At 55.5% G+C, this 16,220-nt stretch overlaps 1 protein-coding gene across 3 annotated transcripts in view; it reads right to left on the minus strand.

Annotated features, from left to right (window-relative positions):
- The window catches only part of LOC112254672 (low-density lipoprotein receptor-related protein 1-like), a 164,601-nt gene that overhangs the window by 83,229 nt on the left and 65,152 nt on the right, over positions 1–16,220 (minus strand). For all 3 annotated transcript variants that reach the window (XM_042324507.1, XM_042324505.1, XM_042324506.1), the window contains exons 4-7: positions 13,481–13,600; positions 13,166–13,294; positions 12,725–12,985; positions 418–580 (exon numbers count right to left, since the gene is read on the minus strand). In XM_042324507.1, coding sequence (XP_042180441.1) covers positions 418–580; positions 12,725–12,985; positions 13,166–13,294; positions 13,481–13,600 — 673 coding nt within the window. The remainder of the gene's footprint in view (positions 1–417; positions 581–12,724; positions 12,986–13,165; positions 13,295–13,480; positions 13,601–16,220) is intronic.

The raw sequence follows: 16,220 nt of genomic DNA on the forward strand, positions 1-16,220 counted from the left end.
TGTGTGTGTGTGTCTCAGCTGTAGTCCTTGGGACATTGGTCTGTTCCCATGGGATGAAGGAGAGAGGATAGACCGACAGACCACAGTGTGTATTTCAGTGACTCACTGGGTCCATGCAAGCACATGCCTATTCAACCCTGACCAACAAATGGGAGCATGGATCATTGTAAGTGTGAATGTGTATGAGCATGTGTTTGTGAAATGCTTATGTTTGGATTTTACAGGTATGTACATTTATTCAATTCAAATAAATGTTATTTAGTAGGATGGAACTTAACATAACATGGAAGGCAAAACATGGACACCTACAGTATGCAATCTGAGTATACACCCTAAAAGGTGTATGTGTGTAGTGGGCGTGTATCTATACAACCTATGCATAAGTGTATGTGCGTGCCTGCCTGCGTGTGTCCTCACCCCATGGTGGGGTCCAGGGCGATGCCCTTGGGGTTGTACAGCTCCTGGTCCAGCAGGGTGACACACGTCTGTCCGTCCTTGTCACACACAAAGATCCGGTCGTCCACATCATCCACAAAGTAGAAGTTTCCTGTCAGCCAGTCAATAGCCATCTGCTCCACATCTGGACAGCAGACAGAATAGGAGAGAAGGGGGAAAAAAGAGACATAGGCACAGAGAGGGAGAGAGAAGAGACAGGGGACAGAGAGGGAGAGAGAAGAGACAGGGGACAGAGAGGGAGAGAGAAGAGACAGGGGACAGAGAGGGAGAGAGAAGAGACAGAGGCACAGAGAGGGAGAGAGAAGAGACAGAGGCACAGAGAGGGAGAGAGAAGAGACAGAGGCACAGAGAGGGAGAGAGAAGAGACAGAGGCACAGAGAGGGAGAGAGAAGAGACAGAGGCACAGAGAGGGAGAGAGAAGAGACAGAGGCACAGAGAGGGAGAGAGAAGAGACAGAGGCACAGAGAGGGAGAGAGAAGAGACAGAGGCACAGAGAGGGAGAAAGAAGAGACAGAGGCACAGAGAGGGAGAGAGAAGAGACAGAGGCACAGAGAGGGAGAGAGAAGAGGCAGGGGACAGAGAGGGAGAGAGAAGAGGCAGGGGACAGAGAGGGAGAGAGAGAAGAGACAGGGGACAGAGAAGAGACAGAGGCAGAGAGGGACAGAGAAGAGACAGAGGACAGAGAGGGAGAGAGAAGAGGCAGGGGACAGAGAGGGAGAGAGAAGAGACAGGGGACAGAGAGGGAGAGAGAAGAGACAGAGGCACAGAGAGGGAGAGAGAAAAGACAGAGGCACAGAGAGGGAGAGAGAAGAGACAGAGGCACAGAGAGGGAGAAAGAAGAGACAGAGGCACAGAGAGGGAGAAAGAAGAGACAGAGGCACAGAGAGGGAGAGAGAAGAGGCAGGGGACAGAGAGGGAGAGAGAAGAGACAGAGGCACAGAGAGGGAGAGAGAAGAGGCAGGGGACAGGGGACAGAGAAGAGACAGGGGCAGAGAGGGACAGAGAAGAGACAGAGGACAGAGAGGACAGAGAGGGACAGAGAAGAGACAGAGGCACAGAGAGGGAGAGAGAAGAGGCAGGGGACAGAGAGGGAGAGAGAAGAGACAGGGGACAGAGAGGGAGAGAGAAGAGACAGGGGACAGAGAGGGAGAGAGAAGAGACAGGGGACAGAGAGGGAGAGAGAAGAGGCAGAGGCACAGAGGGACAGAGAAGAGACAGAGGCAGAGAGAGGGAGAGAGAAGAGACAGAGGCACAGAGAGGGAGAGAGAAGAGGCAGGGGACAGAGAGGGAGAGAGAAGAGGCAGGGGACAGAGAAGAGGCAGGGGACAGAGAGGGAGAGAGAAGAGGCAGGGGACAGAGAGGGAGAGAGAAGAGGCAGGGGACAGAGAGGGAGAGAGAAGAGGCAGGGGACAGAGAGGGAGAGAGAAGAGGCAGGGGACAGAGAGGGAGAGAGAAGAGGCAGGGGACAGAGAGGGAGAGAGAAGAGGCAGGGGACAGAGAGGGAGAGAGAGGGAGAGAGAAGAGGCAGGGGACAGAGAGGGAGAGAGAAGAGGCAGGGGACAGAGAGAGGTAGGGAGAAAGAAAACATAAAATATGAGAAACAGATGAATTCACTGTACATGTTCCCATTGACTTGATGCATCTTCATAGACCAGTTATTTCTCTCTGGCGTCATCTTTGAGGGCATCTATACTGTACTATCCGTGGATGTACTGTGTCATGCAGTGGTAAACAATGGTGGGGTAAGACTGAGGTAATGGTAGAGAGCTCCATCATGACTTTGCAGTCCCATGAACTGCATGCAACTGTCCTGCTATGCTTAGCTTTCTGTCGGACTGTCTAATTGCTAAGTAAACATCAAATGAAACTGTATGTCACATGCTTGGTATACAACAGGTTTACACTAACAACGCAGAGCTTACTTCCCAACAATGCAGAGAGAAAAATATAAATCATAGAAGGATAATAACACAATGAGGAACTGTCTCTGTACGCGGGGTACCAGTAGCAAGTCGATATGCAGGGGTACGAGGTAACCGAGGTAGATATGTACATATAGGTAGGAGTTAAATGTGACTAGGCAACAGGATAGACAAACAGTAACAGCAGCGCATGTGAAGAGTCAAAAGGGTTAGCGCAAAAAGGGTCAATGCAGATAATATTGGTTAACTATTTAGCAGACTTATAGAAGCTGGGGGTAGAATCTTTTGGTTCCAGACTTGGTCCTCCGGTACCCTCTTGCCATGTGGTAGCAGAGAAAACAGTCTATGACTAGTGTGGCTGGAGTCTGACAATTTTTAGGCCCTTCCTCTGACACCCCCTGGTATAGAGATCCTGGATGGCAGTGATGTACAGGGCCGTACGCACTACCCTCCGTAGCGTCTTACGGTCGGATGCCAAGCAGTTGCCATACCAAGTGGTGATACAGCCAGTCAAGATTCGCTCAATGGTGCAGCTGTATAACGTATTGAAGGTCTGAGGGACCATAAATTGCACAACAATTCCATGTTTATCTGATATTTATGGGGGGTCATAAACCTCCCCCATCAGTCCAACTTCACGACAGCTGATTTCTTTTGATTTTCCAATGATGTCAAGCAAAGAGGCACTGAGTTTGAAGGTAGGCCTTGAAATACAGCCACAGGTCCAATTGACTCAAATTATGTCAATTAGCCTATCAGAAGCTTCTAAAGCCATGACATCATTTTCTGGAATTTTCCAAGCTGTTTAAAGGCACAGTCAACTTAGTGTATGTAAACTTCTGACCCACTGGGATTGTGATACAGTGAATTATAAGTGAACTAATCTGTCTGTAAACAATTGTTGAAAAAATGTATTGTGCCATGCACAAAGTAGATGTCCTAACCAACTTGCCAAAACTATAGTTTGTTAACAAGAAATTTGTGGAGTGGTTGAAAAACGAGTTTTAATGAATCCAACCTAAGTGTATGTAAACTTCCGACTTCAACTGTATGTCTTACTATACTTGTGGAGACCAACAATTGATTCCCATTCAAAATCCTGTTTTCCCTAAACCTAACCCCTGACCGTAACCCTTAACGTAAACCCTAAGCCAAAAATAGCCTTTTTAAAGTGAGGATCGGCAAAATGTCCTCACTACTCTGAATTTGAGTTTGTTTACGATTCTTGTCAGGACTTCTGGTACTCACAAGTATAGTAAAATATGTACACACACACACGGGATGGGCATTTTAAATAACATCACTATTCACATAATTATATTTTTTAGGACAGTCTAAATCCGGGATGGGCTACTTTGATTGTGGTGGGGGCCACAAAAAATCTGAACTCATCATAAGGGGTTGCAGTTGTGCCACCACCACCCATTTTCCATAGGGTGGATAGAAATGTTTGCAGTTTTTAATACAATATCTAAGTGAGACTGACTAATAAAATCGATTGGGGCGGTAATTCCACCATGATTACTACAAGTTTTGACAACTGGCCGTTAAACTAACTTACCGATCAAAAAAAATGTTAGCTGACATGGGCTAATTGACTGACTATCCGTTCCTGACAAAAAAAAAACTGCTGATTTCAAAATTGTACCTTGTGTTTACTATTCTAACTCGCAACAGTAAGTTGAGACCCTGACTAAATTCCCAGGGATGGCCCATTCTTGGTTTAAATACATGTAAAAAATAAATACAAATATAACTTGTTTAAACTTGGGAACTGGTTGCTGCGCAGCCTGCATGACTTGGGTACCTCTTGCTTGCAGCAGTCTGCCAGCCAGTCTGCCAGCCAGCCTGCGCCAGTCTGCCAGCCAGCCTGCGCCAGTCTGCCAGCCAGCCTGCGCCAGTCTGACAATCTGCCAGCCTGCGCCTGTCTGCCTGCCTGCCTGCTCCAGCCTGCCAGTCTGCCAGCCAGTCTGACAGCCTGCCTGCCTGCCAGCCAGCCAGTCTGACAGCCTGCCTGCTTGCCAGCCAGTCTGACAGCCTGCCTGCCTGCCAGCCAGTCTGACAGCCTGCCTGCCTGCCAGCCAGTCTGACAGCCTGCCTGTCTGCCTGCCAGCCAGTCTGCCAGTCTGCCTGCCTGCCAGCCAGTCTGCCTGCACCAGTCTGACTGCCTGCCTGCGCCAGTCTGCCTGCCTGCCTGCGCCAGTCTGCCTGCCTGCCTGCGCCAGTCTGCCTGCCTGCCTGCGCCCAGTCTGCCTGCGCCAGTCTGCCTGTCTGTCTGTCTGCCTGCGCCAGTCTGCCTGCGCCAGTCTCTGTCTGTCTGTCTGCCTGCCTGCGCCAGTCTGTGCGCCTGTCTCTGTCTGCCTGTCTGTCTGCCTGTCTGTCTGCCTGTCTGTCTGCCAGCCTGTCTGCCTGTCTGTCTGTCTGTCTGTCTGTCTGCGCCAGTCTGTCTGTCTGTCTGTCTGCCAGTCCTGTCTGTCTGTCTGTCTGCCTGCGCCAGTCTGCCTGTCTGCCTGCGCCAGTCTGCCTGCCTGCCTGCGCCAGTCTGCCTGCCTGCCTGCGCCAGTCTGCCTGCCTGCCTGCCTGCCAGTCTGCCTGCCCTGCTGCCTGCGCCAGTCTGCCTGCCTGCCTGCGCCAGTCTGCCTGCCTGCCTGCGCCAGTCTGCCTGCCTGCCTGCGCCAGTCTGCCTGCCTGCCTGCGCCAGTCTGCCTGCCTGCCTGCGCCAGTCTGCCTGCCTGCCTGCGCCAGTCTGCCTGCCTGCCTGCGCCAGTCTGACTGCCTGCCTGCGCCAGTCTGACTGCCTGCCTGCGCCAGTCTGACTGCCTGCCTGCGCCAGTCTGACTGCCTGCCTGCGCCAGTCTGACTGCCTGCCTGCGCCAGTCTGACTGCCTGTCTGTCTGCCTGCCTGCGCCAGTCTGCCTGTCTGTCTGTCTGCCTGCGCCAGTCTGCCTGCGCCAGTCTCTGTCTGCCTGTCTGTCTGCCTGCCTGCGCCAGTCTGTCTGTCTGTCTGACTGCCTGCCTGCCTGCCTGCGCCAGTCTGACTGCCTGCCTGCCTGCCTGCGCCAGTCTGACTGCCTGCCTGCGCCAGTCTGTCTGTCTGTCTGCCTGCCTGCGCCAGTCTGTCTGTCTGTCTGTCTGTCTGCCTGCCTGCGCCAGTCTGACTGCCTGCCTGCCTGCGCCAGTCTGTCTGTCTGTCTGCCTGCCTGCGCCAGCCTGCCCCTGCGCCAGTCTGCCTGCCTGCCCGCCAGTCTGTCTGCCTGCCTGCCTGCGCCAGTCTGCCTGCCTGCCTGCCAGTCTGCCTGCCTGCCTGCCGCCAGTCTGCCTGCCTGCCTGCGCCAGTCTGCCTGCCTGCCTGCTGCCAGTCTGCCTGCCTGCCTGCGCCAGTCTGCCTGCCTGCCTGCGCCAGTCTGCCTGCCTGCCTGCGCCAGTCTGCCTGCCTGCCTGCCTGCGCCAGTCTGCCTGCCTGCCTGCGCCAGTCTGCCTGCCTGCCTGCGCCAGTCTGCCTGCCTGCCTGCGCCAGTCTGCCTGCCTGCCTGCCAGTCCTGCCTGCCTGCGCCAGTCTGTCTGCCTGCCTGCGCCAGTCTGTCTGCCTGCGCCAGTCTGACTGCCTGTCTGTCTGCCTGCCTGCGCCAGTCTGCCTGTCTGTCTGTCTGCCTGCGCCAGTCTGCCTGCGCCAGTCTCTGTCTGCCTGTCTGTCTGCCTGCCTGCGCCAGTCTGTCTGTCTGTCTGTCTGCCTGCCTGCCTGCGCCAGTCTGACTGCCTGCCTGCCTGCCTGCGCCAGTCTGACTGCCTGCCTGCGCCAGTCTGTCTGTCTGTCTGCCTGCCTGCGCCAGTCTGTCTGTCTGTCTGTCTGTCTGCCTGCCTGCGCCAGTCTGACTGCCTGCCTGCCTGCGCCAGTCTGTCTGTCTGTCTGCCTGCCTGCCTGTCTGTCGCCAGTCTGCCTCTGCCTGCGCCAGTCTGCCTGCCTGCCTGCGCCAGTCTGCCTGCCTGCCTGCCTGCGCCAGTCTGCCTGCCTGCCTGCGCCAGTCTGCCTGCCTGCCTGCGCCAGTCTGCCTGCCTGCCTGCGCCAGTCTCTGCCTGCGCCAGTCTGCCTGCCTGCCTGCGCCAGTCTGCCTGCCAGTCTGCCTGCGCCAGTCTGTCTGCCTGCCTGCGCCAGTCTGCCTGCGCCAGTCTGCCTGCCTGCCTGCGCCAGTCTGCCTGCCTGCTTGCGCCAGTCTGCCCATCTGCCCGCGCCAGTCTGTCTGTCAGCGCCAGTCTGTCTGCCTGCGCCTGTCTGTCTGCCTGCGCCTGTCTGTCTGTCTGCCGCCTGTCTGTCTGTCTGTCTGCCTGCCTGTCGTCTGTCTGTCTGTCTGCCTGTCTGCGCAAGTCTGCCTGCCTGCCTGCGCCAGTCTGTCTGTCTGTCTGTCTGTCTGTCTGTCTGTCTGCGCCAGTCTGTCTGTCTGCGCCAGTCTGTCCTGTCTGTCTGCCTGTCTGTCTGTCTGTCTGCGCCAGTCTCTGCCTGCCTGCGCCAGTCTGCCTGCCTGCCTGCGCCAGTCTGCCTGCCTGCCTGCGCCAGTCTGCCTGCCTGCCTGCGCCAGTCTGCCTGCCTGCCTGTCTGCCTGCCTGCCAGTCTGCCTGCCTGCCTGCGCCAGTCTGTCTGCCTGCCTGCGCCAGTCTGACTGCCTGCCTGCGCCAGTCTGACTGCCTGTCTGTCTGCCTGCCTGCGCCAGTCTGCCTGTCTGTCTGTCTGCCTGCGCCAGTCTGCCTGCGCCAGTCTGTCTGTCTGCCTGTCTGTCTGCCTGCCTGCGCCAGTCTGTCTGTCTGTCTGCCTGCCTGCGCCAGTCTGTCTGTCTGTCTGCCTGCCTGCGCCAGTCTGTCTGTCTGTCTGCCTGCGCCAGTCTGTCTGTCTGTCTGCCTGCCTGCGCCTGTCTGTCCTGCTGTCTGTCTGCCAGTCTGCCTGCCTGCCTGCGCCAGTCTGCCTGCCTGCCTGCGCCAGTCTGCCTGCCTGCCTGCTGCCAGTCTGCTGCCTGCCTGCCTGCGCCAGTCTGCCTGCCTGCCTGCGCCAGTCTGTCTGTCTGCCTGTCTGTCTGCCTGTCTGTCTGTGCCAGTCTGTCTGCCTGTCTGTCTGCCTGCCTGCGCCAGTCTGTCTGTCTGTCTGTCTGCCTGCGCCAGTCTGTCTGTCTGTCTGCCTGCCTGCGCCAGTCTGTCTGTCTGTCTGCCTGCCTGCGCCAGTCTGTCTGTCTGTCTGTCTGTCTGTCTGCCTGCCTGCGCCAGTCTGTCTGTCTGTCTGTCTGTCTGCCTGTCTGCCTGCGCCAGTCTGTCTGTCTGTCTGTCTGCCTGCGCCAGTCTGTCTGTCTGTCTGTCTGTCTGCCTGCGCCAGTCTGTCTGTCTGCCTGCCTGCGCCAGTCTGTCTGTCTGTCTGCCTGCGCCAGTCTGTCTGCCTGCCTGCGCCAGTCTGTCTGTCTGCCTGCCTGCGCCAGTCTGTCTGTCTGCCTGCCTGCGCCAGTCTGTCTGTCTGTCTGCCTGCGCCAGTCTGTCTGTCTGTCTGCCTGCGCCAGTCTGTCTGTCTGTCTGTCTGTCTGTCTGCCTGTCTGCCTGTCTGCCTGTCTGTCTGCCTGTCTGTCTGCCTGCGCCAGTCTGTCTGTCTGCCTGCCTGTCTGCCTGCGCCAGTCTGTCTGTCTGCCTGCGCCAGTCTGTCTGTCTGCCTGCGCCAGTCTGTCTGTCTGCCTGCGCCAGTCTCTGTCTGTCTGCCTGCGCCAGTCTGTCTGCCTGCCTGCCGCCAGTCTGTCTGTCTGTCTGTCTGCCTGCCTGCGCCAGTCTGTCTGCCTGTCTGTCTGTCTGCCTGTCTGTCTGTCTGCCTGCCTGCGCCAGTCTGTCTGCCTGCCTGCGCCAGTCTGTCTGCCTGCCTGTCTGTCTGCCCTCCTGTCTGCCTGTCTGTCTGCCTGCTGTCTGTCTGCCCTGTCTGCCTGCGCCTGTCTGCCTGCCTGCGCCTGTCTGTCTGCCTGCCTGCCTGCGCCAGTCTGTCTGCCTGCCTGCGCCAGTCTGTCTGTCTGCCTGCGCCAGTCTGCCTGCCTGCCAGTCTGTCTGTCTGCCTGCCAGTCTTTCTGTCTGCCTGCCTGCCTGGGCCAGTCTGTCTATCTGTCTGCCTGCCTGCGCCAGTCTGTCTGCCTGCCTGTCTGTCTGTCTGTCTGTCTGTCTGCCTGCGCCAGTCTGTCTGCTGTCTGCCTGCGCCAGTCTGTCTGTCTGTCTGTCTGCCTGCCTGCGCCAGTCTGTCTGCCTGCCTGCCTGCGCCAGTCTGTCTGTCTGCCTGCCTGCGCCAGTCTGTCTGTCTGTCTGCCTGCCTGCGCCAGTCTGTCTGTCTGTCTGCCTGTCTGTCTGTCTGTCTGCCTGCGCCAGTCTGTCTGTCTGTCTGTCTGCCTGCGCCAGTCTGTCTGTCTGTCTGTCTGCCTGCGCCAGTCTGTCTGTCTGTCTGCCTGCGCCAGTCTGTCTGTCTGTCTGCCTGCGCCAGTCTGTCTGTCTGTCTGCCTGCGCCAGTCTGTCTGTCTGTCTGCCTGCGCCAGTCTGTCTGTCTGTCTGCCTGCGCCAGTCTGTCTGTCTGTCTGTCTGTCTGTCTGTCTGCCTGTCTGCCTGCCTGCGCCAGTCTGTCTGCCTGCGCCAGTCTGTCTGTCTGCCTGCCTGCCAGTCTGTCTGTCTGTCTGCCTGCGCCAGTCTGTCTGTCTGCCTGCGCCAGTCTGTCTGTCTGCCTGCGCCAGTCTGTCTGTCTGTCTGTCTGTCTGTCTGTCTGTCTGTCTGTCTGCCTGCCCAGTCCTGTCTGTCTGTCTCCTGCGCCAGTCTGTCTGTCTGTCTGCCTGCGCCAGTCTGTCTGTCTGTCTGCCTGCCTGTCTGCCTGTCTGCCTGTCTGCCTGTCTGTCTGCCTGCGCCAGTCTGTCTGTCTGTCTGCCTGCGCCAGTCTGTCTGTCTGTCTGTCTGCCTGCGCCAGTCTGTCTGTCTGCCTGCGCCAGTCTGTCTGTCTGTCTCTGCGCCAGTCTGTCTGTCTGTCTGTCTGCCTGCCTGCCTGCGCCAGTCTGTCTGTCTGTCTGTCTGTCTGTCTGCCTGTCTGCCTGCGCCAGTCTGTCTGTCTGCCTGCCTGCGCCAGTCTGTCTGTCTGCCTGCCTGCGCCAGTCTGTCTGTCTGCCTGCCTGCGCCAGTCTGTCTGCCTGCCTGCCTGCGCCAGTCTGTCTGTCTGTCTGCCTGCCTGCCTGCGCCAGTCTGTCTGTCTGCCTGCCTGCCTGCCTGCGCCAGTCTGTCTGTCTGTCTGTCTGCCTGCGCCAGTCTGTCCTGCCTGCGCCAGTCTGTCTGTCTGTCTGCCTGTCTGCCTGCCTGCCTGCGCCAGTCTGTCTGTCTGCCTGCGCCAGTCTCTGTCTGTCTGCCTGCCTGCGCCAGTCTGTCTGTCTGTCTGCCTGCCTGCCTGCGCCAGTCTGTCTGTCTGTCTGTCTGTCCTGCCTGCCTGCGCCAGTCTGTCTGTCTGCCTGCCTGCCTGCGCCAGTCTGTCTGTCTGTCTGCCTGCCTGCCTGCGCCAGTCTGTCTGTCTGCCTGCCTGCCTGCGCCAGTCTGTCTGTCTGCCTGCCTGCCTGCGCCAGTCTGTCTGTCTGTCTGCCTGCCTGCCTGCGCCAGTCTGTCTGTCTGTCTGCCTGCCTGCGCCATTCTGTCTGCCTGCCTGCGCCAGTCTGTCTGCCTGCCTGCGCCAGTCTGTCTGTCTGCCTGCCTGTCTGCGCCAGTCTGTCTGCCTGTCTGCCTGCCTGCACCAGTCTGTCTGTCTGTCAGCCTGCCTGCCTGCGCCAGTCTGTCTGTCTGTCTGTCTGTCAGCCTGCCTGCCTGCGCCAGTCTGTCTGTCTGTCTGTCTGTCTGTCTGCCTGCGCCAGTCTGTCTGTCTGCCTGCCTGCGCCAGTCTGTCTGTCTGCCTGCCTGCGCCAGTCTGTCTGCCTGCCTGCCTGCGCCAGTCTGTCTGCCTGCCTGCCTGCGCCAGTCTGTCTGTCTGTCTCTGCCTGCCTGCCTGCGCCAGTCTGTCTGTCTGCCTGCCTGCGCCAGTCTGTCTGTCTGTCTGCCTGCCTGCCTGCGCCAGTCTGTCTGTCTGCCTGCCTGCCTGCGCCAGTCTGTCTGTCTGTCTGCCTGCCTGCGCCAGTCTGTCTGTCTGCCTGCCTGCCTGCGCCAGTCTGTCTGTCTGCCTGCGCCAGTCTGTCTGTCTGTCTGTCTGCCTGCCTGCCTGCGCCAGTCTGTCTGTCTGCCTGCGCCAGTCTGTCTGTCTGTCTGCCTGCCTGCGCCAGTCTGTCTGTCTGTCTGCCTGCCTGCCTGCGCCAGTCTGTCTGTCTGTCTGTCTGTCTGTCTGTCTGTCTGTCTGCCTGCCTGCGCCAGTCTGTCTGTCTGTCTGTCTGTCTCTGCCTGCCTGCCTGCCTGCGCCAGTCTGTCTGTCTGTCTGCCTGCCTGCGCCAGTCTGTCTGTCTGTCTGCCTGCCTGCCTGCGCCAGTCTGTCTGTCTGTCTGCCTGCCTGCGCCAGTCTGTCTGTCTGCCTGCCTGCCTGCGCCAGTCTGTCTGTCTGTCTGCCTGCCTGCCTGCGCCAGTCTGTCTGTCTGTCTGCCTGCCTGCGCCAGTCTGTCTGCCTGCCTGCGCCAGTCTGTCTGCCTGCCTGCGTCAGTCTGTCTGTCTGCCTGCCTGCGCCAGTCTGTCTGTCTGTCTGTCTGTCTGTCTGCCTGCCTGCGCCAGTCTGTCTGCCTGCCTGCGCCAGTCTGTCTGTCTGCCTGCCTGCGCCAGTCTGTCTGTCTGCCTGCCTGCGCCAGTCTGTCTGTCTGCCTGCCTGCGCCAGTCTGTCTGTCTGCCTGCCTGCGCCAGTCTGTCTGTCTGCCTGCCTGCGCCAGTCTGTCTGTCTGCCTGCCTGCGCCAGTCTGTCTGTCTGCCTGCCTGCGCCAGTCTGTCTGTCTGCCTGCCTGCGCCAGTCTGTCTGTCTGTCTGTCTGCCTGCCTGCGCCAGTCTGTCTGTCTGTCTGTGCGCCTGCCTGCCTGCGCCAGTCTGTCTGTCTGTCTGCCTGCCTGCCTGCGCCAGTCTGTCTGTCTGTCTGCCTGCCTGCCTGCGCCAGTCTGTCTGTCTGTCTGCCTGCCTGCCTGCCTGCGCCAGTCTGTCTGTCTGCCTGCCTGCCTGCGCCAGTCTGTCTGTCTGCCTGCCTGCCTGCGCCAGTCTGTCTGTCTGTCTGTCTGTCTGCCTGCCTGCCTGCCTGCGCCAGCCTGCCTGCCTGCGCCAGTCTGCCTGCCTGCCTGCCTGCGCCAGTCTGTCTGTCTGCCTGCCTGCCTGCGCCAGTCTGTCTGTCTGTCTGTCTGTCTGCCTGCCTGCCTGCGCCAGTCTGTCTGTCTGCCTGCCTGCCTGCGCCAGTCTGTCTGTCTGCCTGCCTGCGCCAGTCTGTCTGTCTGTCTGCCTGCGCCAGTCTGTCTGTCTGCCTGCCTGCGCCAGTCTGTCTGTCTGCCTGCCTGCCAGTCTGTCTGTCTGTCTGCCAGTCTGCCTGCCTGCGCCAGTCTGTCTGTCTGTCTGTCTGCCTGCGCCAGTCTGTCTGTCTGCCTGCGCCAGTCTGTCTGTCTGCCTGCGCCAGTCTGTCTGTCTGCCTGCGCCAGTCTGTCTGTCTGCCTGCGCGAGTCTGTCTGTCTGCGTGAGTCTGTCTGTCTGCGTGAGTCTGTCTGTCTGTCTTGATGTGGAGGAGGGAGGGACTGAAGGGAGACAGAGGAAGGGGATAAGGGGGAGCTGACCTATAACCTACACACCTGCTCACACACACACACGTTTTTCCTCAGATCCACTGGCTCCATCTTTCCTTTTTTACTGGAAGGGAACTGGCTTTGGTATTCTTCCAAACTGGCCGTTGCACAACTCCAGCTATAGTATCAACAGTGACACACACACGAAACGCAGGCACATGCCATTTCTAGCACCACACACATGCATGAACACACATGTAGAACTGCTAAAGTATGTCATATTCAACTGTTGACTGGTGCAGACAGGGGGAGGGAGATTTTGATACTATGATGTAATGTGCCTGCTTTGTCGTAACAGCGTACCTTACTTTACTCTTCATGTTGTACTGCTGTAACAGTGTCCTCCATTGTACTACCAGTTTGTGGATGTTGATGGATGGGGTATTATTGATGGTGTGGATGTTGAATTATCCCACTGTGCTACTCACTGTAGAATCCTTGAGCAGTGTGGTGTGAGATGTAGCATACTGTACTGTATAGTTATGAACTAATACTATACTGCATCATACTGTACTATACTACAGTGTAGTCACAGTCTAAGCGGGGTGAGATGTTGGAGTATCATACTGTATCATATTTTATTATAGAACTCACGGTGCAGGCTGAGGGAGATGTTGATGACCCTCTCGTCTGTGAAGCTCTTGAGGTTGGGGATCTTGGCACACTTGAGGTGGGTGGAGGCGGGTGAGTCGCCCACGTGGATCCAGCAGACCTGCTCCTGGGCGTAGAGGAAGTCCATGGCGGTGGTCTGCTTGGTGGTGGGGGACAGCAGGCTGATTGTGGTGCCGCTCAGAGACGTAGCCTGGATGTTCTGACTGTTGGCGATCAGCAGCACCGAGTTCCTTTCTACTGGGTCTTGGAGAGGAGAGATCGGGGAATGGGAGGAGGGAGGAGTGTGAGAGGACTATGGAGCAGAGGTTGTTGAATCCTACAGTATATTTACAGTACATTAGTTTAAAAGACCCATGGAAAGCTTCGAGGGTACCTTTCGATAAAATAACGAGGTGAGTGGTGGCAGGACTTAATAATACATACCATTTTTGGCCTTGCAGGAGCGGTTGTCGGGCTGGGGCAGGTAGCCCTCCACACAGCTGCAGGTGTAGGAGCCCTCTGTGTTGGTACATGACTGGCTGCAGGTCCCGTAAACACTACACTCATCAAAATCTGACCCACACACACACACGGTTAGCTACTGTTTATGCACAAAACCCCTCCAGCTCTTTTTGATGGTCCTTTGAGCTGGATAGAGACAATTGCCCACCAGACTTTAACTAGGTATAGGCCAACTATTTATAAAGTCAGTAGCAGGTTGTCACAATGTCTAGAAGGCTAAAGGTTGTCAGAACTCACCTTTACATGTCTTGCCGTCCAGCCCTATTTCATATCCACTCTTACAGTAACATGCAGCGCCCAACGGAGTCACAGAACAGTTGTCCTGGCAACCTGATAGAGTGCAGTTTGTGGCGAATTCTGTAGAGAGACAGGGAGGAGGAGGTAATGATATGTTGGGGTCACTTTGAGGAGCAATCAAGAGGCAATTTCTGTAGAAACAAGGGAAGGGGTAGAGCAGAGAGCAGGACCCAGGGAGAGAGTATGGGTATGATGGAGAAGGGTTAGAGCAGAGAGCAGGACCCAGGGAGAGAGTATGGGTATGATGGAGAAGGGGTAGAGCAGAAAGCAGGACCCAGGGAGAGAGTATGGGTATGATGGAGAAGGGTTAGAGCAGAGAGCAGGACCCAGGGAGAGAGTATGGGTATGATGGAGAAGGGGTAGAGCAGAGAGCAGGACCCAGGGAGAGAGTATGGGTATGATGGAGAAGGGGTAGAGCAGAGAGCATGGGTATGATGGAGAAGGGTTAGAGCAGAGAGCAGGACCCAGGGAGAGAGAGTATGGGTATGATGGAGAAGGGGTAGAGCAGAGAGCAGGACCCAGGGAGAGAGTATGGGTATGATGGAGAAGGGGTAGAGCAGAGAGCCAGACCCAGGGAGAGAGCATGGGTATGATGGAGAAGGGTTAGAGCAGAGAGCAGGATCCAGGGAGAGAGTATGGGTATGATGGAGAAGGGATAGAGCAGAGAGCAGGACCCAGGGAGATAGTATGGGTATGATGGAGAAGGGGTAGAGCAGAGAGCAGGACCCAGGGAGAGAGTATGGGTATGATGGAGAAGGGATAGAGCAGAGAGCAGGACCCAGGGAGAGAGTATGGGTATGATGGAGAAGGGGTAGAGCAGAGAGCAGGACCCAGGGAGAGAGTATGGGTATGATGGAGAAGGGATAGAGCAGAGAGCAGGACCCAGGGAGATAGTATGGGTATGATGGAGAAGGGGTAGAGCAGAGAGCAGGACCCAGGGAGAGAGTATGGGTATGATGGAGAAGGGGTAGAGCAGAGAGCAGGACCCAGGGAGATAGTATGGGTATGATGGAGAAGGGGTAGAGCAGAGAGCAGGACCCAGGGAGATAGTATGGTTATGATGGAGAAAGGGGCATTCATGCAAATAAATGTCACAATTCAAAAACATTCTCCAATAATAAGGACATTACATTAAGAAATATGTATCTGCAGATGAGACAGTGAAGTTGTGGGTGTACTTTCATTACGGTCAGTGTGTCTGCTGCCAAATAGCCTACTAGAAGATTGACTAGCTCAGCCTTTGTTGTTATGTATAGTAGGTCAATCATTTTTCCCTTAGATGTGCCTGTGATCTATAAAAACGTCATAGTCTGTCCATAATGGACATTAAGCCACGTGGAAAACTACAAAACGTTAGTCATTTTATATGCAGGAATCAATAGCCAGGCTCTCGTCCTAAAGGATATTGTTGTCTGCCGTCAGACCCAGAGCTGGGGTCTTGCCTCTGGGCATGGGGAAGCAGGAATGCTTGGGGTTGCAAAATGGGTCTCTGGTTAGGGCTGTTATGGTGACCGTATTACAGCCATATCGGCGGTCACGAGTCATGATGGCAGTCAAATTCCATGTGACCACGGAAATTAAGTTTCTCCAAGCTCTGATGCTGCTGATGGTCATTAGTAGCCTGCCAAACTTGCTAACTGCCTGGTACCCCGCACTCTATTGTCCCTCTAATTACTCTGATATCAATGCAAATGTAATCGAAAATCTAATTAAACAAACACTTCATGAGAGCCCATGAGCTGATGTTGGGCAACATTTCTATAGGCTATGCAATTGCATGAGAAAACAGAGTGATGACCTCTAAAAGAGGAGGATCCCATCAGCTTTCTATGGGCTAGGCTTACTCTATTTCTCAACTTTCCTAATATTAAGCACATTGCTCATCTTTAAAACAGGAGTATATCCTACCTGGCTGTGTGTGATGGGTGAGAATATTAGCCTATCACTTGTGATTGATATATGTGACTGGTTTCAGGAAACTAGGCATATGTCGCGCGTCACTACTTCACAGGAGCGCCATTTGAACGCAAGCTTATTTTATATCAAAACGTTTTTTTGGGGGGCAGAAATACCTTCTTGAACATGTGAACTTTCATGTGCCATAATAATAAACTTGTATGACATCTGTAATTATGAATACAATTGTTAAATTACGAGCCTTGTTGGGTTAGCCAAGGAAAAAGATTGCAACCTTCCAGCTAGCCGTGATTGGCTGAAATGAGTGCCTGTGTCTCCGTTTGGCCAACCGAATCAGAATCAGCACATGGTTTTAGCTAGGAATGCAAAGGTTTATCATCTAAGCCACATAATCATGATTTGAGTGTGCTCCAAGTTTTGTTTTGGGAAAGCCAGAAGTCGGACCTTCATACACTCATATCTAATACTCAACCCTGCTTACAGAACAATACTTTCATTGATGTAATAATGAGAAAAAACAAGTGTGTGATGAGAGATTTGTTTAATAATTTTGCTCTCTAAATGTTAATAAATTCACTCTAAATCTTTTAAATAATTTTGCAGTATAATGTGAGTCTGTCCACTCTGTACTATACATTAAACACATTAGTTTAATTATACATTTCAGTTTAATTATAGTAAACCAGGGCCAAGAATAGGAGCAAAACTGTAGGTCAGAGCTGCCCAAACCTGTTCCTGGAGAGCTACCCTCCTGAAGGTTTTT

Source organism: Oncorhynchus tshawytscha, linkage group LG07, assembly GCF_018296145.1.
Source record: "Oncorhynchus tshawytscha isolate Ot180627B linkage group LG07, Otsh_v2.0, whole genome shotgun sequence".
In the NCBI taxonomy this organism is placed as follows: domain Eukaryota; kingdom Metazoa; phylum Chordata; class Actinopteri; order Salmoniformes; family Salmonidae; genus Oncorhynchus; species Oncorhynchus tshawytscha.